The sequence below is a fragment of the Anabrus simplex genome, chromosome 4, assembly GCF_040414725.1.
Source record: "Anabrus simplex isolate iqAnaSimp1 chromosome 4, ASM4041472v1, whole genome shotgun sequence".
NCBI classification, from domain to species: domain Eukaryota; kingdom Metazoa; phylum Arthropoda; class Insecta; order Orthoptera; family Tettigoniidae; genus Anabrus; species Anabrus simplex.
Window position 1 is genome coordinate 55,416,644 of NC_090268.1, and position 25,729 is coordinate 55,442,372.

At 39.5% G+C, this 25,729-nt stretch overlaps 1 protein-coding gene across 2 annotated transcripts in view; it reads left to right on the forward strand.

Annotated features, from left to right (window-relative positions):
* LOC136871609 (uncharacterized) overlaps window positions 1-25,729 on the forward strand; it is a 161,608-nt gene that overhangs the window by 88,144 nt on the left and 47,735 nt on the right. For both annotated transcript variants that reach the window (XM_067145064.2, XM_067145065.2), the window contains exon 6: window positions 14,461-14,555. In XM_067145064.2, the coding sequence (XP_067001165.2) occupies window positions 14,461-14,555 (95 nt within the window). The remainder of the gene's footprint in view (window positions 1-14,460; window positions 14,556-25,729) is intronic.

Sequence of the window (25,729 nt, forward strand, 5' to 3'; positions counted from 1 at the left end):
AGATTATTAAAATCAATCAAAGGCATTTATGTTGACAATTGGGCTTCAGTGAGAATTGATGGTAGAATGAGTTCTTGGTTCAGGGTACTTACAGGAGTTAGACAAGGCTGTAATCTTTCACCTTTGCTGTTTGTAGTTTACATGGATCATCTGCTGAAAGGTATAAAATGGCAGGGAGGGATTCAGTTAGGTGGAAATGTAGTAAGCAGCCTGGCCTATGCTGACGACTTGGTCTTAATGGCAGGCTGTGCCGAAAGCCTGCAGTCTAACATCTTGGAACTTGAAAATAGGTGCAATGAGTATGGTATGAAAATTAGCCTCTCGAAGACTAAATTGATGTCAGTAGGTAAGAAATCCAAGAGAATTGAATGTCAGATTGGTGATACAAAGCTAGAACAGGTCGATAATTTCAAGTATTTAGGTTGTGTGTTCTCCCAGGATGGTAATATAGTAAGTGAGATTGAATCAAGGTGTAGTAAAGCTAATGCAGTGAGCTCGTAGTTGCGATCAGCAGTATTCTGTAAGAAGGAAGTCAGCTCCCAGACAAAACTATCTTTACATCGGTCTGTTTTCAGACCAACTTTGCTTTACGGGAGCGAAAGCTGGGTGGACTCAGGATATCTTATTCATAAGTTAGAAGTAACAGACATGAAAGTAGCAAGAATGATTGCTGGTACAAACAGGTGGGAACAATGGCAGGAGGGTACTCAGAATGAGGAGATAAAGGCTAATTTAGGAATGAACTCGATGGATGAAGCTGTACGCATAAACCGGCTTCGGTGGTGGGGTCATGTGAGGCGAATGGAGGAGGATAGGTTACCTAGGAGAATAATGGACTCTGTTATGGAGGGTAAGAGAAGTAGAGGGAGACCAAGACGACGATGGTTAGACTCTGTTTCTAACGATTTAAAGATAAGAGGTATAGAACTAAATGAGGCCACAACACTAGTTGCAAATCGAGGATTGTGGCGACGTTTAGTAAATTCTCAGAGGCTTGCAGACTGAACGCTGAAAGGCATAACAGTCTATAATGATAATGTATGTATGTATGTATGTATGTATGTGTGCTGTAACGTGGATATTGTTCCGAGTGGTGAACTGAAAGATTTACTTTCATACCTTGTGAAATTGTACAAAATTGCAACAAAAACGGCCAAGTCAAAATTTAAATTAACAAAAAAGATGGGTTAATTATGAGTTAGATTTCTCAAAACAGCGGAACTTAAATATTAAACCATTAAGGATATAACTGTGAAAAAAAATCTTTTCTGACCATCATTGCTTTGTCTCTACAGGTTTTTCGTCCATATTGAAAAATATGCCTTGAGTGACTTGGCCGGTTTTGATACTAGACGCCTCAAATATACATTAAATTAAATTAGACTAAATTCTGCTCTGCTCTATCTAACAGGTTTGTTTGTATAATTTAATGTTCTTTCTTATTTCACGAGGACTTGAAAGATGAGGCCTCCCTTTAACGTGGAGCCTGTTGTAAACAAGATGAGGTTTACAAGAACACAACTTATTTATTTGCTTCACATAGAAATTTACAGGAATAAACATAAAATTGTCTTGAGGCAAAGTAGATAATTAAGCTTGAGAGAGTTTCTGTTTCTATACACTATGTACACTTTGAAGGTATTTACACTAGCTTCTGTCTTGAAAAGATAGTTCGTAGGAATGTTCAGTTTGTGATAGTTGAAAACTATCAGTTTCTTGATGATGATGATGCTTGTTGTTTAAAGGGGCCTAACATCGAAGGTCATCGGCCCGATCAGTTTCACTAGCATTGATTAGCTAATAGAGTTCCTTCTAACTTGAAGTGTCTGAGTTCATGAGCTTGCACAGAATGACAGTTAAGTTCACAATTAAAGAATCTAATGTGTGTGTCGGAGCCTGAGTGAGATTGGGGATGTGTAGAGTACAGCATCGGGGCTCGACGTGGATGAAGGAACGGGAATTTGGAGCAGTGACCTGAGGTGAAACCTCATACTACCAGAATTCCGTCCACCTGGTCGAGACACATTTTTAAGAGGAGTAGCCTCCGTGTTCGACGTACAGTGTATTCTGGAGCAGGACACTGGGGAGAATCCCTGGTGAGTGACAGACAGGGAGCTCCTTTTATACCGCACTCGACGAAACAGACACGCACACTGAAGACTGCGCGTCGAGTCTCGAACTATCCACGCTTGCGTGCGTGCGGCTGGCTGGCGCTGAGCGGAGAGAGCGGAAGACATACAACACCCTCCCCTCCTAAATACGCCGATACGGCGTGAAGCGGCGGCAGCACTGGCGGCGGCTACGATGCTGGGCAGGAGCATCTGATGTCTCCGTTGTATTGTCCGGAGCTGTGACTGGGTGGAGTGGCGCTGCATCGTCCTGAAAGGAACCCATGGTTATTAAATGGTCTAAAGCTCGTTCAGCAATAGATTTATCTGGCGTAACAAGAGAATCAATAGCCGGATATGGACGGTAGCGCAGGCGTATCTGGTCCTGGTGGCGGCAAATGTTTTTCTCAGCAGTCTGAATCTCGTAGAGACGATGGCCCAAAGATCTGCGGATGACACCAGGTAACCAGAGCGGGTTTGACTTGAATGACTTGATGTAGACTCTGTCGTTGACGGTGAACTTTGTTGGCGATGTCTTAGGCTGGGCCGGAAGAGGCTGCAACAGAGAAAGTAAAGTTCTGTGAGGTCGTCCCTGAAGCTTTTGTGCGGGAGTGACATTATCAGCGCCGGGCAGAGTTCTGTAGTTGTTTAAGAGTTGTAGCAATGCTTGGTCTTTAGTTAAGCCTGAAGAGACAGCTTTTTTCATACTTTTCTTAAAAGTTTGTACAAAGCGTTCAGCTTCACCATTAGTTTGAGGGTGAAAAGGCGGTGCTAGGATATGGCGAATTCCATTATATGTACAGAAGTTCTTAAAAGTAGTAGCTGTAAATTGCGGTCCATTGTCAGAAATTAGGACTTGAGGTAAGCCTTCAGTTGTAAATATTTTCTGAAGAGCACGAATGGTAGCTTCTGTAGTAGTAGTCGAATGCATATCCACTACATAGGGAAAGTTCGATAGAGAATCTATGACGATGAGCCACATGGAATTGAGGAAAGGACCTGCGAAATCGATGTGAACTCGTTCCCATGGAGAAGTAGCAGGAGGCCATGAAGCTAGATCAGAAGACGGGGCGTTCTGATTAATTTGACAGTGTTCACAATGGCGGATGAGCTTTTCTATGGCGGCATCAATACTACGCCAGTAGCAGTGTTGACGTGCCAGTTGCTTAGTGCGGGATATGCCCCAATGACTTTGGTGTAACGAGTCGAGAACTTGTTGCCGTAGACTAAGTGGGATAACCACTCGGAAGATGGTGCCGGTTTCCAGGAGTATAACTCCGGCACGAGTCGTAAGACGATGCTGAATACGATGATAAGGCGCAAGGTGGGCAGGAAGTTTGTTCTGAAGAGGCCAACCATTGCGGATGTAAGTACGTACTGTAGCAAGTGTACTGTCCTTATCCGTAGCTTTAGCAATGCAGGTAGCGTCAATAGGAAAGCTGGATACGGTGTCTTCGAGTTCTATGTCTAACTGAAGACATTCGGATTCTTGAGAATCGAAGGCGGTATCAGGACCTACTGGTAAGCGAGAGAGGGCATCAGCATTACAATGCTGGGATGTGGCACGATAGGCGATCTGATAGGAATAATCAGAAAGGAACATGGACCATCTTTGAAGCTTTCTGAGGGAATGCTCAGGGATCTTATTACCAGGATGGAATAAGTGTAATAGAGGCTTGTGATCAGTAATGATCAGGAAATGGTTGCCATAGAGATATTCATTGAAACGGCGAATACCACAGATGATTGCTAAAGCTTCTTTTTCTATCTGGGAGTACCGACGTTGATGCTCATTAAGTGTCTTCGAAGCGAAGGCGATGGGGCGTTCTTGTCCGTGACGATCCTTCTGGGAGAGAACGGCGCCGACGCCGTAATCTGATGCGTCAGTAGCTAGCGTGATGAGCTTGCCAGGCTGAAAATGAGTGAGTTTAACAGCTTGAACAAGGGCTTTGTTGATCGTTTGCCAGGCCTGTTGGCATTGCGGAGACCACTGAAATTTAACACCTTTTTTGCGTAGGGTGTTTAATGGAGCTGCAACTGAAGCGAAGCGGGGAATGAACTTGTTATAGTAGTTCGCTTTGCCTAGGAAGGATTGGAGTTGCTTGATGTTCTGTGGTACAGGCATGTTTACAATCGCCGAGACATTCCGTTCACTAGGTTGAATGCCGTTTTTATCAAGGATGTGTCCCAGGTAGTGAACTTGTGGCTGAAAGAAAGTGCATTTAGCGAGATTCGCTCGTAGGCCATTGTCTTTCAACTTCGTGAGAAGGAGGCGCAGATTATGGAGATGTTCTTGGTGATCTTTGCCGGTCACAATAATATCATCAAGGTAGTTAGCACAACCGGGAATGGAGGCGGTGAGTTGAGCTAAATAGCGCTGAAAAATAGCAGCTGAGGAAGAGACGCCGAACGGGAGACGCTGGAGCTGGAGTAGTCCGATAGGAGTGTTGAGTGTGAGAAATTGCTTGGATTCTTCGTCTAAAAGTAGCTGTAGATAGGCTTCTTTAAGATCCTCTCTAGAGAAGAATTGTCCACCAGCTAGACGATGGAATAAGTCCTCTGGACGGGGAATTGGAAATACATCTGTGTCAATTTGTGAGTTGATCGTAGATCGGAAATCACCACAAAGTTGTACATTGCCATCAGGTTTCTTGATTACAACTAGTGGAGTGGCCCATTGACTGGAATTGACTGGTACCACTATTCCATCTTCTACCCATCTTTCTAACTCCTTAGTGACCTGGTCTTGAAGTGCCAGGGGTACTGGACATGCTTTGAAAAAGCGCGGCTTAGCTCCTGATTTCAGCTGTATGTGAGCTGTATAGTTTTTTGCGGTTCCAAGCGTAGAGTCGAAGACTTCAGGAAACTGCTCGAGGAGAGCCGTAATATCAGAAATAGGTTGCAAAATAGAGACTACGTTGACGTTGTCATGAATCTGGAAGCCGAATAAATTAAAGAGATCCATGCCCATAATGTTCGATGCGGTGTAGTTGTTGACTACGAGTAGTGGAATGACCTTCTGAATTCCTTTATAACTGGCTGGAAGCGTGATTTGGCCTTTAATGTCAATCTTCCGTTTGTTAAATGTAACAAGCTGGATGTCAGCTGGAGAGCATGAAGGTGAACCTAAGTCGTGATATGTAGCCAGGTTAATGATAGAGACAGGTGATCCAGTGTCTAACTGAAAATCGATAGAGCGATCAGAGAATGATAGAGGAACGATGATCTTGTGAGAATTCTTGGTAGGAAGAATAAGAGTTATCTGATCAACTTCCATGTCCTGTCGGGGCTGTAGACGCTTCGGGCGCGCTGCAGGAGTCTTAGCAGGGCGGAGCGAACTCTGACATACAGTCTTAATGTGTCCTACTTTATTACATCTTTCACAAATGGCTTTGAAAAAACGACAGGCACGACGTTCATGATGTTTGAAACATCCTCTGCAGGAAGGCAGGAGTTGCGACTTGCTTTTAGAAGTGGGCTTCCTTGTAGAATAACGAGAGGGAACCGGGCAAAAATGCTTGGCAGAGAGCGACTTGGCTGCGCGGTTGAAGGTAGCAGATGACTGGCGGGCTGGGGTAGAGACTTGAGCGACTTCGTGTGTAGAAGCTATTTCTGCGGCAGTTTTGGTAGTAAGTTTGTATATCGTAGCAATACGCTGGACGTCTTCTAAAGAAGGGTTACTCTTCTTGACAGCGTCAAAACAAACTTTGTCCTCAGGAGTATGCAGAATGACCATATCCCGAATGAGGGAATCGGTATAGGGCGTACCACAACCGTCCTTGGAACATATAAACTGGCAGGGTTTAGCTAGACCTCTTAATTCTGCTATCCACTCAGCATGAGTCTGATGCGGTTGCTTCCTGCTCTGAAAAAATTTGTAGCGAGCGGCCACTATGTGTGGGGCTTTAGCATAGTGTTCAGTGATATGTGCCAAGAGCTGTGCAAACGGCACTTCAGAGAGTTGCGCCTCTGGACTTAATTTTTGTAGTAATTCGCACGTAGCATTGCCAACCGAACTGAAAAATAGTGCACGTTGGCGCTTGTCATCTGTGTCGGAATGGCATATAAAATTCTGCTGTAGGCGGGTGAAATAGACTGACCATTCTTCCTTAGCCGGATCAAAAGCAGTGAACGGAGGAATTGCTGAGGGCTGTGTAGAAACAGAAAGAGCTTGAATAGCTGTGAGCAATGCTGCTTGTTGTTGCTGCATGAATTGCTGTTGTTGCTGTTGGAGAGCTTGCAATAGGGCAGTGAGTTGCTCGGCTGTAGCCATGTTGAGATGCGTGAGAGAAAAGAACTTGTGTAGCAGCGTGTACTGAGCTGGCGTGAGGGGAGACCTTCACCGGAACAGCTGGGAGTGTGTGAGAGAGCAAGCAAGCTGAAGCGTGCCTGACAGGTGCTGCGAGCGAGAGAGAGAGAGAGAGAGCCTCGGAATGTAGGCTGCCTGTCCGTAGTTCGAAGGAGGCTGCACTGTAGAAAAGGCTAACTGCTGGTAGAGTCCGTACAGGTTCCAATGTGATAGTTACGGAGTATAGTGTCACTTTGCCAATGAGTTGACGATACACTGTAAGAGTTTGTTTCCTTGTCGCGAATGAGTTGACAAAAGAATGTAAGCAGTTTTGTACCTTGTTGCGAAATAGTGGGCGACACGCTGACCACTGTTGTACTTCGTCGCCAATGTGTTAGTGACAGATTGCGCACAGTTTTGTATCTCGTCGCGAATGAGTTGGTGGCAGATAGCACGTAGTTTTTTACCTCATCGCCAATGAGTTGTGTTGTAAACAAGATGAGGTTTACAAGAACACAACTTATTTATTTGCTTCACATAGAAATTTACAGGAATAAACATAAAATTGTCTTGAAGCAAAGTAGATAATTAAGCTTGAGAGAGTTTCTGTTTCTATATATTATGTACACTTTGAAGGTATTTACACTAGCTTCTATCTTGAAAAGATAGTTCGTAGGAATGTTCAGTTCGTGATAGTTGAAAACTATCAGTTTCACTAGCATTGATTAGCTAATAGAGTTCCTTCTAACTTGAAGTGTCTGAGTTCATGAGCTTGCACAGAATGACAGTTAAGTTCACAATTAGAGAATCTAATGTGTGTGTCGGAGCCTGAGTGAGATTGGGGATGTGTAGAGTACAGCATTGTGGCTCAACGTGGATGAAGGAACGGGAATTTGGAGCAGTGACCTGAGGTGAAACCTCATACTACCAGAATTCCGTCCACCTGGTCGAGACACATTTTTAAGAGGAGTAGCCTCCGTGTTCGACGTACAGTGTATTCTGGAGCAGGACACTGGGGAGAATCCCTGGTGAGTGACAGACAGGGACCTCCTTTTATACCGCACTCGACGAAACAGACACGCGCACTGAAGACTGCGCGTCGAGTCTCGAACTATCCACGCTTGCATGCGTGCGGCTGGCTGGCGCTGAGCGGAGAGAGCGGAGGACATACAACAGAGCCCATGTCGAAGGGTGGGATAGCTTCTTATCTAAACGAAATGACAGTAATATTCAGTAAGCATTTGAGATAAAATATATTAGCAACCTGATATGATCATAACATACAGTATAGGAAAATACAATCCTAAAGTGTAGTACAATACTTAAACTGCCTATAAGTTATAATATACTTTAACTTATCTAAATTATACATGTGGCCTGGTATTAATGTTTTTGGGTCCCTATGCTAAATAAAAAGGTTGCCTCAAAAACGTAATTATTAATGGTTTACTAGTAAGCCTAGTACTATATTTAAAAAGAAAACAGAATACATTATTACTCAACTGAAGATAAATACGATTTAACTTCCAGCTTATAGCAGTTGCACATGGTGACTTATGTTATACTATTACCACTAATCAAATCAAAAACAAATCAGTTAAAAAAACTTTAACATGTAAACTTACTATAGTGTAATTACTACATGAACGCAATCACTCAACTAGAAAATTAAGATCGAAAACCAAAGAGCTTCGCTGTAAATGACAATATAAGCAATTAATATTGTTACAGCAATAAAGGAAGAGCGACGAGAGAAACAGAGGAGGGGGAGTTAAACAGACAGTCTCAACAACTGCATGCTCTTCCCTTGTAGACAGCAATAGTGCTGGTTCTTCAGAGCAATGTAAAACCTGTCCTTTTCTATTATATTACTTAAAAACAAGATAATATAAAGATAACTACTAATAAATTGCAGGCATTCTGCAAGTACAACCAGACATTTTTGGTGGTTTATCTCATTTACTTTTTGCTTTTTTATTCATTTAAATACTTTTTTGCCAACTACAGCTCAACCTCCATCCCAGGCCCCCTAGGGTGGGCCGGGCCCTGGAAAAATGACCCACGAAAAACGGTCTGTTTACTGCTCTGCCGAGTTGTGAACATATGATTCGATAGAAAATGACAAGGAACAAAATCAAAAGCTCATCACTATGCTGACGAATAAAAAATAAAAGAAAATTGTACAGTGAGGACCAATTACGCACTCTTAAGCAAGTTCTTGATTTACATGAGGTGTACAAAATGACCACCCCTAGACCGAAAATATGCTTTGGAATGATGAAGCCAACTTGCTTGCATTCATTTACATGTCTGTGTGGGATTTTCTTATTGCGGTTGCTGCATTAAATATGTGCCTTTGCAGGTTGCCATGGTCCTGCACCTCACTACTGTAAACTAATTCCTCCATATGGCCCCATGGATAAGCATCCAAGGGGCTTTTTAAAACAGGGCTTTGAGCTGGCCATTGCACAGGACCATTTCAATCAATCCAGTGGTCTGTAAAATGTACTGTCTAAAAACACGCATAGAGGTCAAGGATTGTGAGGGGGCACTCCATCATGTAAGAACTACATATATCTATGTATGTTCAAAGGAATATTGTATTATTCATCATATAGATATTGATTCCCATAGGGAATCTGAAATATTTGTCCCGGATGAGTAAATTTATAATACCAATACCAATATAAATACCTATATAATGTCCAATAAAGGATATTTATATTGGTATTGTATTATTTATACCTTGTAGTAACATATCCATGAGAAAATGCAAGTAGCATTCTCCCATCAATTGTGCTCTTTCCTAAATATTTGATGTACAACACGAGACATGCCGACCTCATGGGCTACTCCTCCAGTGCTCCTCCCTGGGTCATTTTTGACCAAGTCTAAAACATCTTCCTTAGCTATGTTGTTGCTGTGAACAACCCCTTTCTTCAATTAATGTAGACTGTAGATGTCCGTCATCTCAGAGTTTCTAAAGAACAGTGACAATAGCCTGATCACTTAGGTGTCTTCAGTTGGGAAAATGTTCCCAACATAACCATCCCACTTTTGCGTACATCTTGCTTCACCATAAATTAAAATCTTATCACATATTTCATGATTTGATAAGTCCATTTTGCCTGTACTCAGAGCTCATGCCTATCTGCAGGTCGCAGTGCACTGATCTTGAAACACAAGACCTAGAATATTTCACAACCATAGAGGGGAAGGTAACATGGGGAAATCACAGTTATGTTGATGTTCTGTTTAGCAAAGAGGAGTATCCAGTACCTATTGACCTCTCAAAAACACTGACCAAAGATTTGTGATTTATTTTCTACATCAATTAAGATAAGAGTAAAATTTTTGAAGATGTTGGCTTAGAACCAGTTCAAATGATACATCATATATCAATATTACACCCTGTATATATATGAATATGAATATTTATTATTTTTCTCCAGACCTACAGTATACAATACCCATTTGATCTGATAAATGAGAAAAGTAACAATGTCCAGTCTATAGCCAGAATTAAACTACATTGATATGAACAACAGATACTGATAAATGGCCATGCATAACTCCTTACCGGAGGTCCAATGGCCCTGGCACTGCGGCATTAACGGCACACATAGTTACAAACTGGTAAATTATAATGGCAAGGTTAAACACAACAAAACAAACTAAAATGAAATGAAATGTGCCACTGAAAGGTGCAAAATTATATTAAAATGAGCAACAGATGCTGGTAATCGGTTGACTTGACAATGTTGCGCACCCGCTGGGGTTACGCAACATTAACCATGTCCCAGATTTGTCTGCCTGAGTAAGCTAGTCTGGAACACAATTCCACTCTTAGCAAACCCAGGCAAGATCACATTTACTGCTGAGTGTGCTGACTTTTATGTTTACACATGACAGACTTCTAACATTTAAATTTCTTAATGACATTGTTTCCATTTACTCAATCTGTTACGCTGTACTATCACTGTTACCACACAAGTACTTCACTGTTTAGGATTCCATACTGCAATTAATAGCAGCTCTAGGTAACTCCAATAAACACATACCCCTACTTACTATATTCGTTCTCACATATGACCCCCTAGCACCTTTCACCCCTAACTTCTTCTATAACAACCAACATATAACATCACAAATCAATCTTACCAGTCTCAAACTCTGCCTTAAACCACAGTATATTAGCCTCTATCATTTTCTCCATCCACATCTACTAATACCACACTTACTATTCTATTTACTCTAATACCATACTCTTATATCTGATACATCTGTTCTAATAATTACACTACGAGCATCAAATACTGACTATCAATACACCAATTAACCACTTTTCTTAGCTTTATACCACCATAAACTCTCCATGCTCATACCTCCTTCTCGTCTCTTATTCAACAACTTACTATGCATACCAAACACATATCATGCACAAATATCATCTAACATGTACATCTATCATTACGCTAATTATTCAATCCTCCACCATCAATTACTTTCATTCTTTTATCATCATTACACCAACTAATCACTTTTGTCAACCTTATACCATCATATTCATCAGTTCATTACTCATACCAAACATGTATTGCCAGCAAATAACATAAGATTGACATACACCAAATATTCACTCTTCTCAGCCTTCAATTCACAATTCATACCAAACACATATTCACATAACATTGCCATACTTCACTTCTGAATCCAATAAACAATACACTAATTACTTTACCAATTTTCCTTTTGTTCCTACATCATGCCAAACACAGATTCACATGCAAATAACATAAAATTGCCATAGCCTATTTCATAATGATACCACGCTCACTCCGTTTGTTGTAAACAAACCTCCAAACAAATAACTCCATCAAATAACCCACTAATTACTTTTCCACATTTGTCAATACACGAAATATTCACTATTCTCATCCTTATCTACCATATTCATATTCCAGATCAATTCCAAATTACCTTACTACATACCCATTACAACTTATACTACATTATCTACCAAAAAAACTCCATCCAGCTCCACAATCATTCACTTGCACTTAACATCCCAATCGATTCCAAATTACCTTACTACATACCAATTACTATACCTATTATACTAGCACGTACCACCATCTCATCATCGCACTCTTCTTTTCACCCATCCTAACCACCATCAAACTCTTTATACTTCATTACCTACCAGAGCTCCATCCAACTCCACAATCATTCACTTAACACTCCAAATCACTTCCAAATTGCCTTACTACATACCAATTACAACTTACTCCATTAATTCGCTACACCTATTTTAACAACACATACCATCATCACCATCAGATTCACTATATTCTCACTAAATACCAATTACTATACCTATTATACCAGCACATACCACCGTCACCATTATCACACTCTTCTTTTCACACATCCTGCACTTAACACTCCAAATCAATTCCAAAGTGCCTTACTGCATACCGATTACAACATACTCCATTAATTCACTATACCTATTATAACAACACATACCACCATCACCATCAAATTCACTATATTCTCAACCTTTTCAACACTTAAATTTTGCCATTACATCTTCCGTCACTTCTCCATCTCCACACTTAAATTTAGTTTCATTATACAAACACGTAAACCACCAATCACTTGCCATCATATCCACTGTACTCTCTCCTCCGAAATGTATTTTCCACAACTACTTACTAACATTATTAGAGTTTTTACTTCTTGTTACAATACCCTCATCTTTTCGTTTTATTCCCCATAGTTCACTTAAGCTCTTGTTCCTTCCTCTGCTCAAACACTCTTCAATCCTCTTCCTGGGTACTTCTGCATTATCTTTTCTGCTCTGCACCTTCATAACTTCATTGCATTCTCTTCTCTGACTTTCTTCTTCATTTGCTGTGCCCATAGCTGCATCCCTAAGCCTGCATGTTACCCGCATTTCCAACCACAATATCCGCCATCAACGTAGAAAACAGTTGTACTTTGATAGGCCTGTTGCCTCTAATTCTTCCCACCCCATTGTCTGCCACTCTTTCTTTTTCACTATTAGAGCTTACGCTTTCACTAAGCTCCACTCTCTGTCCTCCTTTATTCCGCTTCCTATTGCCCTTGTTATCTCTTACATCACTATCTTTCACTTGTCTATCATCCCCACTATTCACTGCACTTCTCTCTTTTTCTTCATCCTGTTTTATCTTAATTTCTAGGTCTATCAATCTATTCACAGACCAGGTTCTGCTCCAGCTGCTGCTTGACACCACTAAATCTTGTCCCCTGATAATTGCTCTCAGCCCTTGAAGTCTAGCACGAATCATATGTTTTCTCAGAATTTTGTCATTCCTGCTCGCTTCGGTTCCTATGTCCCTCTTAATCCATACTTTTCCCCTCTGCATGTTACCCACATTTCCAACCACAATATCTGCCATCAACGTAGAAAACAGTTGTACTTTGATAGGCCTGTTGCCTCTAATTCTTCCCACTCTCTGCACATCTTCTATATCTACTTGACTAAAATTAATTTTCATTTTCCCCTGAATTAGGTCCACTACTTTATAAATTGTAAGCACTTTGTCCTCCCTCTTCTCCTCAGGCACACCATATATAAATAGACATTTCTTCCTTCGATTTACACAGAGTGTTGGCTTCCACTTATACTTTCAGTTTCAGTGTCTCCTCTTCTAAGCGACCTATGCTCTCCCTTAATGCTGCAACTTTTCGGTATTTTTCCTCACTTGCGATGTTGTGTCATCTGCCCTTTCTTGGAATCATCCCTTCATTTTTTCAAATTCCCTCGTTTGCTCTTGAATCATATTTTTGAGTTGCTCAAAGGGGAAGACTTCTGCGACCATCTCTTTTACAACTCTTCTGATTGCTTCCATGTCTTCCCAGCTCATATTTCCGCTGGAAGCTAGACCTGGGTTCAGCTCGAACCCCCAATCCATAGCAATATTATTATCACCGCCGCTGCTAGCATTAATTTTCCTTTCGTTTCCATTTCCTTATTACACCCTCCTGGTTTCACTTCCTCTTTCTTTCTTCCCTGCCATCCTCCTATGGTCGCCCTGTATTGCTCCACACCAATTATTGCAAGTGAACTCCTCACTACCTTCCAGCACTCAGTACCTGCACTCCCTTCTCCCACTCCTGGGACCTTCCACTCAGCGCGTCTGCACTTGTCAGTGGCTTAGGCTAAACTGCCCTGTATATATATATAAACCAAACTCCATGATGCAACAATCCCGAAGGGCCATGGCCTACTAAGCGACTACTGCTCAGCCCAAAGGGCTGCAGATTATGAGGTGTCATGTGGTCAGCACGACGAATCCTCTCGGCTGTTATTCTTGACTTTCTAGAACGGGGCCGCCATCTCACCGTCAGATAACTCCTCAATTGTAATCATGTAGGTTGAGTCAACCTCGAACCAGCCTTCTGATCCGGGTAAAAATCGCTGACCTGGCTGGGAATCAAACCTGGGGCCTTCAGGTAAGAGGCCGTGCACGTTACCCGTACACCACAGTTCCGGCAATCCTGTATATACAACATGCATAATTATCATGTATTGATGACCATGGCGAGAAAGGCAGCCAGATTAGTCACTCTACCCACTTTGTGCTAAGGATATTCATAGGGAAAACCTTCGTACTACTCCCTGAAGGATCTTATAGCCTTTTGCTATCTGTTTTATGTCACATGACACAGAGAGGTCTTATGGTGATGATGGGATAGGACAGAGCTAAGAACGGGAAAGACGTGACCATGGGCTTAATTAAGGCAAAGCCTGGTGTGAAAATGAGAAACCATAGAAAACTATCTTCAACAGTGGGGTTCGAACCCACTATCTCCTGAAGGCAAGATGATGACTACATGCCCCAACCTGCATAGCCACTCGCTCAGTTGACTTTACTTTCCAATGATCATGATGCCATTAGCTCTTTTTACCAACCCTCATACTGTTTTTTTTTTTTTTCTATTACTATAGGAAATATCTAATTAATTTCATGGAACACATCCAGTTTGTGCTTATAAGATTACTTTATGTTCCAGTTTTATTCAGAACGAATCAGTTTCCAAGAGGCTGTCTCTGAAATGGCCAGCAAGTATGCCACAACAAAAAATATATCACTGCTATCCGAACCGACGTAAGTATAATTTATTAATGTTCTGATAGTACTTACACTAACACAAGAAAACTATTATATTTGGAAAATGACAGTTCTTCATCAGTGACTTCAAGTAGAAATTTAAAAAAAATCAAGCAGGTAGTTTTATCAGCAGCAAGAAACCCTCTTTTAAGCATACATTAGAAGTTAATTTACCTAAATAAGAAAGTATTAATACACCATTTCTGCTACTGAGGATTTATGAACCATTTTGAGAAGACCTTTCCTTATATTAACATCTAATGACAGTGATCCCCATTTAAGTACTTTCACTCCATCATCGTCTGGATCCATGGCTAAATGGTTAGCGTGCTGGTCTTTGGTCACAGGGGTCCCGGGTTCGATTCCTGGTGGTGTCGGGAATCTTAACCATAATTGGTTAATTTTGCTGATACGGGGGGTGGGTGTATGTGTCATCATCATCATCATCATCAGTTCATCCTCATCATTACGCACAGGTTGTCTATAGATGTCAAATCGAAAGACCTGCATTTGGCGAGCCAAACTTGTCCTCGGACACTCCCGGCATTTAAAAAGGCATAAACCATTTAATTTACCCCATAAACACACTAATTAACACTGAGAGGACTTTTTCTATTGGTGAAACTTACAACCTGGATTTTCACCAATTTACCATCGTACCATTGTCCGCTGTCCACATCACAACATTGTCGAGGTCATTTTGCTGTCACTCACTATTCTGTAACTTATTTACTACTCCATACAGTTTAACATCGTCTGCAAAAAGCCCTGTCTGTGATTCCAGCTCTTTACTCACATCATTTATATACATAAGAAAATATAAAGGTCCAATAATACTGTCTTGCGGGATCTGCATCTTGATAGTTACAGCATCAGATAATGCTTCCCCTACTCAACCACCCATGAAATCACTCTGTTATCCAGTCCAATAACCCTCATTCTTGTCAGCAGTCTCCCATGATCTACTCTACCAAAAGCCTTGGATGGATCAATAGTAATACAGTCCATTTGACCTCCTGAATCCAAATTAACAGCTATATTTTCTTGGAATCTTACAAGCTGAGCCTCACTGGACTAACCTTTCTGAAACATGAACCACCTTCTATCAAACTAGTTAGTAATTTTGCAAACATGTCTAATACAATCAGAAAGAATCAATCAAAATCAACCAATACTGATCTGCATTTAGGGCAGTCGCCCAGGTGGCAGATTCCCTATCTGTCGCTTTCCTAGCCTTTTCCGAAATGATTTCAAAGAAATTGGAAATTTATTGAACATCTCCCTTGGTAAGTTATTCCAATCCCTAACTCCCCTTCCTATAAATGAATATTTGCCCCAGTTTGTCCTCTTGAATTCCAACTTTATCTTCATATTGTGATCTTTCCTACTTTTATAGACGCCATTCAAACCTATTCGTCTACTAATGTCATTCCACGCCATCTCTCCGCTGACAGCTCGGAACATACCACTTAGTCGAGCAGCTCTTCTTCTTTCTCTCAATTCTTCCCAACCCAAACATTGACACATTTTTGTAACGCTACTCTTTTGTCGGAAATCACCCAGAACAAATCGAGCTGCTTTTCTTTGGATTTTTTCCAGTTCTTGAATCAGGTAATCCTGGTGAGGGTCCCATACACTGGAACCATACTCTAGTTGGGGTCTTACCAGAGACTTATATGCACTCTCCTTTACATCCTTACTACAACCCCTAAACACCCTCATAACCATGTGCAGAGATCGATACCCTTTATTTACAATCCCACTTATGTGATTACCCCAGTGAAGATCTTTCCTTATATTAACACCTAGATACTTACAATGATCCCCAAAAGGAACTTTCACCCCATCAACGCAGTAATTAAAACTGAGAGGACTTTTCCTATTTGTAAAACTCACAACCTGAATTTTAGCCCCGTTTATCAACATACCATTGCCTGCTGTCCATCTCACAATATTTTTGAGGTCACGTTGCAGTTGCTCACAATCTTGTAACTTATTTATCACTCGATAGAGAATAACATCATCCGCAAAAAGCCTTACCTCCGATTCCACTCCTTTACTCATATCATTTATATATATAAGAAAACATAAAGGTCCGATAACACTGCCCTGAGGAACTCCCCTCTCAACTATTACAGGGTCAGACAAAGCTTCACCTACTCTAACTCTCTGAGATCTATTTTCTAGAAATATAGCAACCCATTCAGACACTCTTTTGTCTAGTCCAATTGCACTCATTTTTGCCAGTAGTCTCCCATGATCCACCCTATCAAATGCTTTAGACATGTCAATCGCGATACAGTCCATTTGACCTCCAGAATCCAAGATATCTGCTATATCTTTCTAGAATCCTACAAGTTGAGCTTCAGTGGAATAACCTTTCCTAAAACCGAATTGCCTTCTATCAAACCAGTTATTAATTTCACAAACATGTCTAATATAATCAGAAAGAATGCCTTCCCAAAGCTTACATACAATGCATGTCAAACTTACTGGCCTGTAATTTTCAGCTTTATGTCTATCACCCTTTCCTTTATACACAGGGGCTACTACAGCAACTCTCCATTCATCTGGTATAGCTCCTTCGGCCAAACAATAATCAAATAAGTACTTCAGATATGGTACTATATCCCAACCCATTGTCTTTAGTATATCCCCAGAAATCTGATCAATTCCAGCCGCTTTTCTAGTTTTCAACTTTTGTATCTTATTGTAAATGTCATTGTTATCATACGTAAATTTTATTACTTCCTTGGCCTTAGTCTCTTCCTCTATCTCGACATTATCCTTGTAACCAACAATCTTTACATACTGCTGACTGAATACTTCTGCTTTTTGAAGATCCTCACATACACACTCCCCTTGTTCATTAATTATTCCTGGAATGTCCTTCTTGGAACCTGTTTCTGCCTTAAAATACCTATACATACCCTTCCATTTTTCACTAAAATTTGTATGACTGCCAATTATGCTTGCCATCATGTTATCCTTAGCTGCCTTCTTTGCTAGATTCAATTTTCTAGTAAGTTCCTTCAATTTCTCCTTACTTCCACAGCCATTTCTAACTCTATTTCTTTCCAGTCTGCACCTCCTTCTTAGTCTCTTTATTTCTCTATTATAATAAGGTGGGTCTTTACCATTCCTTACCACCCTTAAAGGTACAAACCTGTTTTCGCATTCCTCAACAATTTCTTTAAACCCATCCCAGAGTCTGTTTATATTTTTATTTACCGTTTTCCACCGATCATAGTTACTTTTTAGAAACTGCCTCATACCTGCTTTATCAGCCATATGGTACTGCCTAACAGTCCTACTTTTAAGACCTTCCTTTCTATCACATTTATTTTTAACTACCACAAAAACAGCTTCATGATCACTAATACCATCTATTACTTCACTTTCCCTATAGAGCTCATCTGGTTTTATCAGCACCACATCCAAAATATTTTTCCCTCTGGTTGGTTCCATCACTTTCTGAATCAGCTGTCCTTCCCATATTAACTTATTTGCCATTTGTTGGTCATGCTTCCTGTCGTTCGCATTTCCTTCCCAATTGACATCTGGCAAATTCAGATCTCCCGCTACAATCACATTTCTTTCCATGTCGTTTCCCACATAGCTGACTATCCTATCAAATAATTCCGAATCCGCATCAGTGCTACCCTTTCCCGATCTGTACACTCCAAATATATCAAGTTGCCTATTATCTTTAGAAATGAGCCTTACACCTAGAATTTCATGTGTCTCATCTTTAACTTTTTCGTAGCTTACAAATTCTTCTTTCACCAGAATGAAAACTCCCCCTCCCACCTTTCCTATCCTATCTCTACGATACACACTCCAGTGTTGTTTATAAGTTTCATTTCCGTATTGATAGATATTACTTTACAAAAAACAATATAAATATGAGTCTCCACCTTATCAATACAAAATTAATTTACATTAAGCTGGTAAATATAGTCAAGACTAGTTTCGACCCCTAGGGGGTCATCTTCAGTTGACATGCATTAAAAATGTATTTTTACAAAAACATCACATGTAGTGGTAAAAGCTTAAATTAATTTGAACCGATCATAAATGTTGGTATGTCTGGTACATTTGGGCTATTGTATGTGTCAATTTTGAGTTTTTAGCACACAGTGTGAAGGTAGTTGATTAACTAGTGTGCATCATCCATGAAGTCACATGTTATTTTTTATGCTACTACCATCCAATTTTTTGGTTTATACAATGTGGAATATACATACATTTGTGCAAATCAACAGTGGCAAGTTTTACAATATACATTTAAAGTTGGTTCATAAATTACACAAATTGGCTATTGATTAGTCATATGAAAATGTAGGACATTGGTTTGAACACTTTTGACTGAAATATCAATGTAACACCTTGCTGGCATATATCTTAGATGCTAAAATCAGTTTATAAAGCCTGTTATTCTTGATTGAGTCTTGGAATAGGGTTAAAATTTTTTAAATAAAAACTATTTGCTTAGTATAGGCATTAAATAATGCTGTTAAAATGGACATATAACTAAGACAGTGGTATATGTATGCCATATATGCCTGGTTAAAAAACACATTACATTAATGTTATTGATATGTGGTGCTACATGTACATTGTTTTGGAATAAATGGGGTTGACGAATTTTTCACAACAGTCTTAGATATAGTGTTCCGATAAAATGGGTCCGTAAAAATATTTATATGTAAAAAACGGTTAGGTAAGTATTTGAATAATCCGCTTGCAGATCAGGTAATACTTAGTTATATATCTGGAGATATTTTAGGCAGCTACTAATGTTGGAGTTCTTAGAAATCTTGAATATATTAATGGAGCATGTTTTTCCATCCGTATGTCGTGATGTTTTAAGTTGGTGACATTTGTCAGAACATGTTGAAATTATGCGTCTTGATGCACGTTGATTTTATCATGGAAGCGTATATGTTGTAAAAACAAGGTACAGTATGTAAGGTGTTGGAACCGTGCATTCTTTGTAGCAGGCAGCATATACGCTTCCATGATAAAATCAACGTGCATCAAGACGCATAATTTCAACACGTTCTGACAAATGTCACCAACTTAAAACATCACGACATACGGATGGAAAAACATGCTCCATTAATATATTCAAGATTTCTAATAACTCCAACATTAGTAGCTGCCTAAAATATCTCCAGATATATAACTAAGTATTACCTGATCTGCAAGCGGATTATTCAAATACTTACCTAACCGTTTTTTACATATAAATATTTTTACGGACCCATTTTATCGGAACACTATATCTAAGACTGTTGTGAAAAATTCGTCAACCCCATTTATTCCAAAACAATGTACATGTAGCACCACATATCAATAACATTAATGTAATGTGTTTTTTAACCAGGCATATATGGCATACATATACCACTGTCTTAGTTATATGTCCATTTTAACAGCATTATTTAATGCCTATACTAAGCAAATAGTTTTTATTTAAAAATTTTTAACCCTATTCCAAGACTCAATCAAGAATAACAGGCTTTATAAACTGATTTTAGCATCTAAGATATATGCCAGCAAGGTGTTACATTGATATTTCAGTCAAAAGTGTTCAAACCAATGTCCTACATTTTCATATGACTAATCAATAGCCAATTTGTGTAATTTATGAACCAACTTTAAATGTATATTGTAAAACTTGCCACTGTTGATTTGCACAAATGTATGTATATTCCACATTGTATAAACCAAAAAATTGGATGGTAGTAGCATAAAAAATAACATGTGACTTCATGGATGATGCACACTAGTTAATCAACTACCTTCACACTGTGTGCTAAAAACTCAAAATTGACACATACAATAGCCCAAATGTACCAGACATACCAACATTTATGATCGGTTCAAATTAATTTAAGCTTTTACCACTACATGTGATGTTTTTGTAAAAATACATTTTTAATGCATGTCAACTGAAGATGACCCCCTAGGGGTCGAAACTAGTCTTGACTATATTTACCAGCTTAATGTAAATTAATTTTGTATTGATAAGGTGGAGACTCATATTTATATTGTTTTTGTAAAAAACACACTCCAGTGCCGTGAGAAAATTTCTGCATCCATTATATCATTTCTCAGCCATGATTCAACTCCTATTACAATATCTGGTAAATATATATCTATTAAATTACTTAATTCTATTCCTTTCTTTACAATACTTCTACAGTTCAACACTAACAATTTTATGTCATCCCTACTTGATTTCCAGTTCCCTGTTCCCTTATCACCGCTCCCTAGGCCATCCCGTTTCCCTGAATGTACCTCCCTATTACCCTTCCAAACAAATTTCCTAACTTATACGTACCACTGCGGTTTAAATGAAGGCCATCCGAGCGCAGATCCCTTTCTCCTATCCACCCATTAGGATCTAGAAATTTCACTCCCAGTTTCCCACATACCCACTCCATAGTCTCATTTAAATCCCCAATCACCCTCCAGTCAGTATCCCTCCTACACAGTATTCCACTAATAACAATCTCCGCTTTCTTAAACTTCACCCGTGCTGCATTTACCAGATCCCACACATCTCCAACTATGTTGGTACTTATATCAGCTTGCCTTACATTGTTGGTACCAACGTGAAACACTACCACCTTCTCCTTCCCCTCCTCCCTCTCTTCTACTTTCCTCAACATCTGCCTCAACCTAATTCCTGGATAACATTCTACCCTGGTTCCCTTTCCTCCACACACTTTCCCCACGTGTCTAACGATGGAATCCCCCATGACCAGAGCCTCAACCCTACCCACCTCATTTGATCCCCTCCCCTCCTGGTCAGCCCTATCTTTCCTGATAGCTGCAGAAGCTACTTCCTCCTCCCTTTTCTCCTTCCCATGACCCTGTTCCACCTGTCTTTCCCTATCTTCTACTCTACATTTCCCTTTCCTACCTTTTCCCTTCCTCCTACTTCCACGCATCTCAGCAACAGTTCCCTGTCCCTCATCTTCCCTCTGTTGTTCTACCTGGAGTGACTCGTACCGATTTCGCACAGACACCTGTCCTGAATTCTGATCCTGAATAGAGCCCTTGGCCTGCAATCTCCTTCTCCTTAAAACATTAGACCACCTGTCTTCTACAACTCCTCCCTTTCCTTCCCCTCCCTCTTGTACACCTACTGTAACCTGTACATTGTTTGAGGGAGTCCTATCTTCCTTCCCGTCTTCTGTGAGAATCCTAATTATCTCCCTCAAACTTTCCAACTCCTCCCTCATACCCCTCAATGCCTCACCACACCCACAATAAGTACACTCGCGCTCCTTAGCCATTCTTTACGGGGGGAAAATTTTAAATTAAAAAAATAAAATAACTTATTTGCAAAAAAATAAATGAACGGAGGGATATATTGTCTGGGATAGTACACAACAATAAGGTAATTAATATACGACTACACTACAATACTACTTAGTCGTGCTCTATTATTATTATTTTTATTTTTATTTTTTTATCCTACAACCCCTAACAGGATAAAAGCTGCTGTTAATTACTGAATATCGAAAGTAATACACAAGAACTATACAATTCCAAACTGCAATTAAGCCTATCCTAATTTCAACAATATTTTAGTAAGAGTTTCTACAGATACCTCTACCACACCAGTACTACACAAATATTTTACAATAATAAAATAAGCACACTAAATTCTAATAGGATATTACTCGTATACTACTGTACAGTACACTACAGTAATTTTTAAACTACTTTCAGACGTATCCTAATTACGATACCGGTACCGTACCGTATGTCACTACTAAGCACAACAGAAATGAAATTTGCAAGAACTACTGTACTCAAAGATTACCAACGAAGCTAAATGCTTAGACAAATTATTATTACGGTCTAATAGATATACACGAAAGATAACACACGAATATAGCACGCAAGATACGGCACTATCTAAATGTACTGTATCTATACTACAATGTATCTACACTACACTACACTGCGTTTGGTTAAATGCTTAAGTATCAAAAGGATTGCCGTACACGAAGAAAAACACAAATATAACTGGCAAGATACTATCTAATATATTATACCTTATCTTCACTACAATTCTACTGAAATGTGGTTATGTGATTATTACAGCTGGTGGATTACTATTATTTTCCCTACTCCACGGGATGGAGAAAAAAAAAAGTGTCCTTAATTAGGCCTACTGAAAAATACGAGGTTGTCTACAATAATTTCTCAAATATTTCTATCAAAACTACTACTACTACTACTACTACCCCAGGGACTTGAACTGCAATTACTGGGATATATGAACTTTATTATTATTAGCTAACCGCTCATAAATACTGAAAGATCGAGGGAGCGAAATATAAATTACGGATACTAACTACCTACTCAGAAGTACAAATGAATGGAATACAAGGTCAGCTGATTTTTATTTATATTTACTTGACTACACTACACCCTTTGTTCACGACTGTAGCCAACAATGCAATATTTGAATATGAGGAGCGACAATAATCAATAACAATACGACTGTTAACTATTACCGTGTAATCACTTTAACTTCTTTTTAAATGGAAGTTTACAGGCGTATCGTGTTTTTTAATGTAGTAAATTATTACCTTCGCGATAGTTTGAACGTATATGTATACGAAATACCGGAGAAGTTGCTGCAGAAGTTACGGTACTATTCCTTATGATAATCTGCCTTTGTACGTACAACCAACGAATCTACAGATATTTACAAATATTTTTAAAGTTAATATTGTTACCTAAAGTATTACCTAAACCTAAATTCGAATCAAGGTGCACCTAGCTAGCCTACTTAACCCTCCCAGAGCTTACATGCAACACACGTCAAGCTGACTGGTCTGTAATTATCCACTTTATATTCATCACCTTTGTTTTTGTAGACTGAGGCTACTGTGACCTGTGTTTGAACAGTCCTCAAGAGAAAGACATTAAGGACAAAAGTCATCATTATTTTGATATTGTAAAATCTGTTTTTTTACTCAAAGTTGACTAAGATATTTAAAATTTTCATTTTGGATTTGGACTGGAGAAGAATGTTAATTATAACTGGACAAAATTATTACTACTATTATTAAGATTTAAAATTGAGGCTTATGAAGAACATGAATTCTAAAGAAGAATTACTGAACTAAATTTTATTGTCATTTTTAAAATGTGTGTGTAACTAGAATTTGAAATATTTAAAAGGGTCTTTATTTTTGAGGCAGCCTGTACTGCACGTGGTTTCCGCTGATGAAACTTTTGTGTTGCAATTGAAATATTCGAGAACTTGTAAAAATCTTTATCATCAAAAATGTAGAATTTGTATTGGTCACAAAAAGAACTACGTCTATTGGCCAGTATATTAACATTTTTAATTGGTGAATACAGAGATCTGGGGAGGTTCCGTGCTTTTATTGGTTCACTTATGATCGTACGATTTCCGGTCTTGGGCTCCTTGTGTGTGCGATGCGTGTGTTTTGCATCTTTTCCATCTGACCAACCTACCGAGCGTATGCGCTCGGGGTCTACCCCGTCTGGGAGTCCCCGGTCTCTCACGGTAAGCGCTATGTTATTGCTTTCCACTTAATTTAAATTCATTCTTGTGTTTCAGCCTTTTCTTATATAATGTAACTTTCAGTGGTAATGTAATTTGTTTTCGCATAGCGAAGTTTTCGTCTAGACTTCAACATTCACCAATTTTAAGTTTTTGAATGACTGTGCCTCAATGGGCAGTCATAGCAGCATTTGTGTTTTCAGAGGCAACTCTTATCTTGTTCTAAATTTGTAACCTATGTAAATTTTACTTTTTTTGAGTTTGCCTCCAGTAATCCGGAGAAGTTTGTATAACCCACTATCTGAAGAGCTGTAGTATTCAATTGTCTGTTAGTATGTATTTCTTTTCAGTGTTAAGTTTTAGTTTTTTCATTATTTGCTGGCCTTATTTTCTATTTGATGTTGTACTTTAGGTTTTTAATACATTTGAGCTTAAGGGTGGTTGCTGCGTGTTTCCCTTTCCCCACAACAAGATACGATCTCATGGCCTAGTAGTGTTCCTTCCACGTTTCCACATCCTTCCATAGCTGACGTTTGTTAGACCTGTAAGTTAATGTTTTTTGCATCGTGAATATGGCATTAAATTTGGTTTTAATTTCATATTTTTCAAATTTCTTTTTTTTTTTCAATTTTCCTTTTTATTTTTTATTATTATTGCCAACACTGCAAGTGCGCATGTGCATGTGAATAGAGAATCATCTTGAGAAGCACCACATAGTGTTGAACACACGGAGCCAAAGCAGGTTAATCTTCTGCAGCCAGTCAAACATAGTGCGTGTGAAGACTCGTGTCACAGTGCAATGGAGTGATACATAACCATCAAAGTTGGAAAAAAACGCCAGAGACTCATGGAACTAAAGTTGTAAGCAGAAAATGGGTTTAAACTGCTTCAAACGCTTTCGGGATGGGCAGGGAACTCTGGATGATGAGCCATGCCTTGAACATCCACCTTACTGCCCAGATCTGGCACCTGTAAGCTTTTCTTTGTGTCCCCACCTCAAGGGAATTCTAAAGGCACACACTGTGATGACATATCGAACATCCAAAGATGCGTGACATCACTGCTTTGATCGATTCTAAAAGACACCTTGACAGCCAATTTCCAGCAGCTGTAGACATGTTGCCAAAAGTGTATTGTGGCCGACAGAAAGTACTTTCAAGGTGACTGAAGATACTTTGTTTGTAAGTGCTGTTTTCATTGTGGTATGGTATATACACCAAACTTTTCAGATGCACTTTGTAATTTGTTATTACAATGATGGGAAGATGATTTATTGGTGGATATTTCTTTTTGTGTGTGTGTGTGGTCTCTGAAGAGGCTGGATGCAGGTCTTTCAAGTTGATGCCGGATAGGCGACCTGCGCGTCTATGAGGATGGGGCCCTACCTAGGATGAATTGTAATGCTGAAGACGGCACACACACCCAGCCCCCCAAGCCATTGGAATTAACCAATGAATGTTAAAATCCCCGACCCAGCTGGGAATCAAACCTGGGACCCTCTGGACCAAAGGCCAGCATGCTAACCATATGGCCATGGAACCGAACATTTATTGTTTGTATTTATTATTTATTCGTGTCAGAGGTACCAATATATAAGAAATCAATT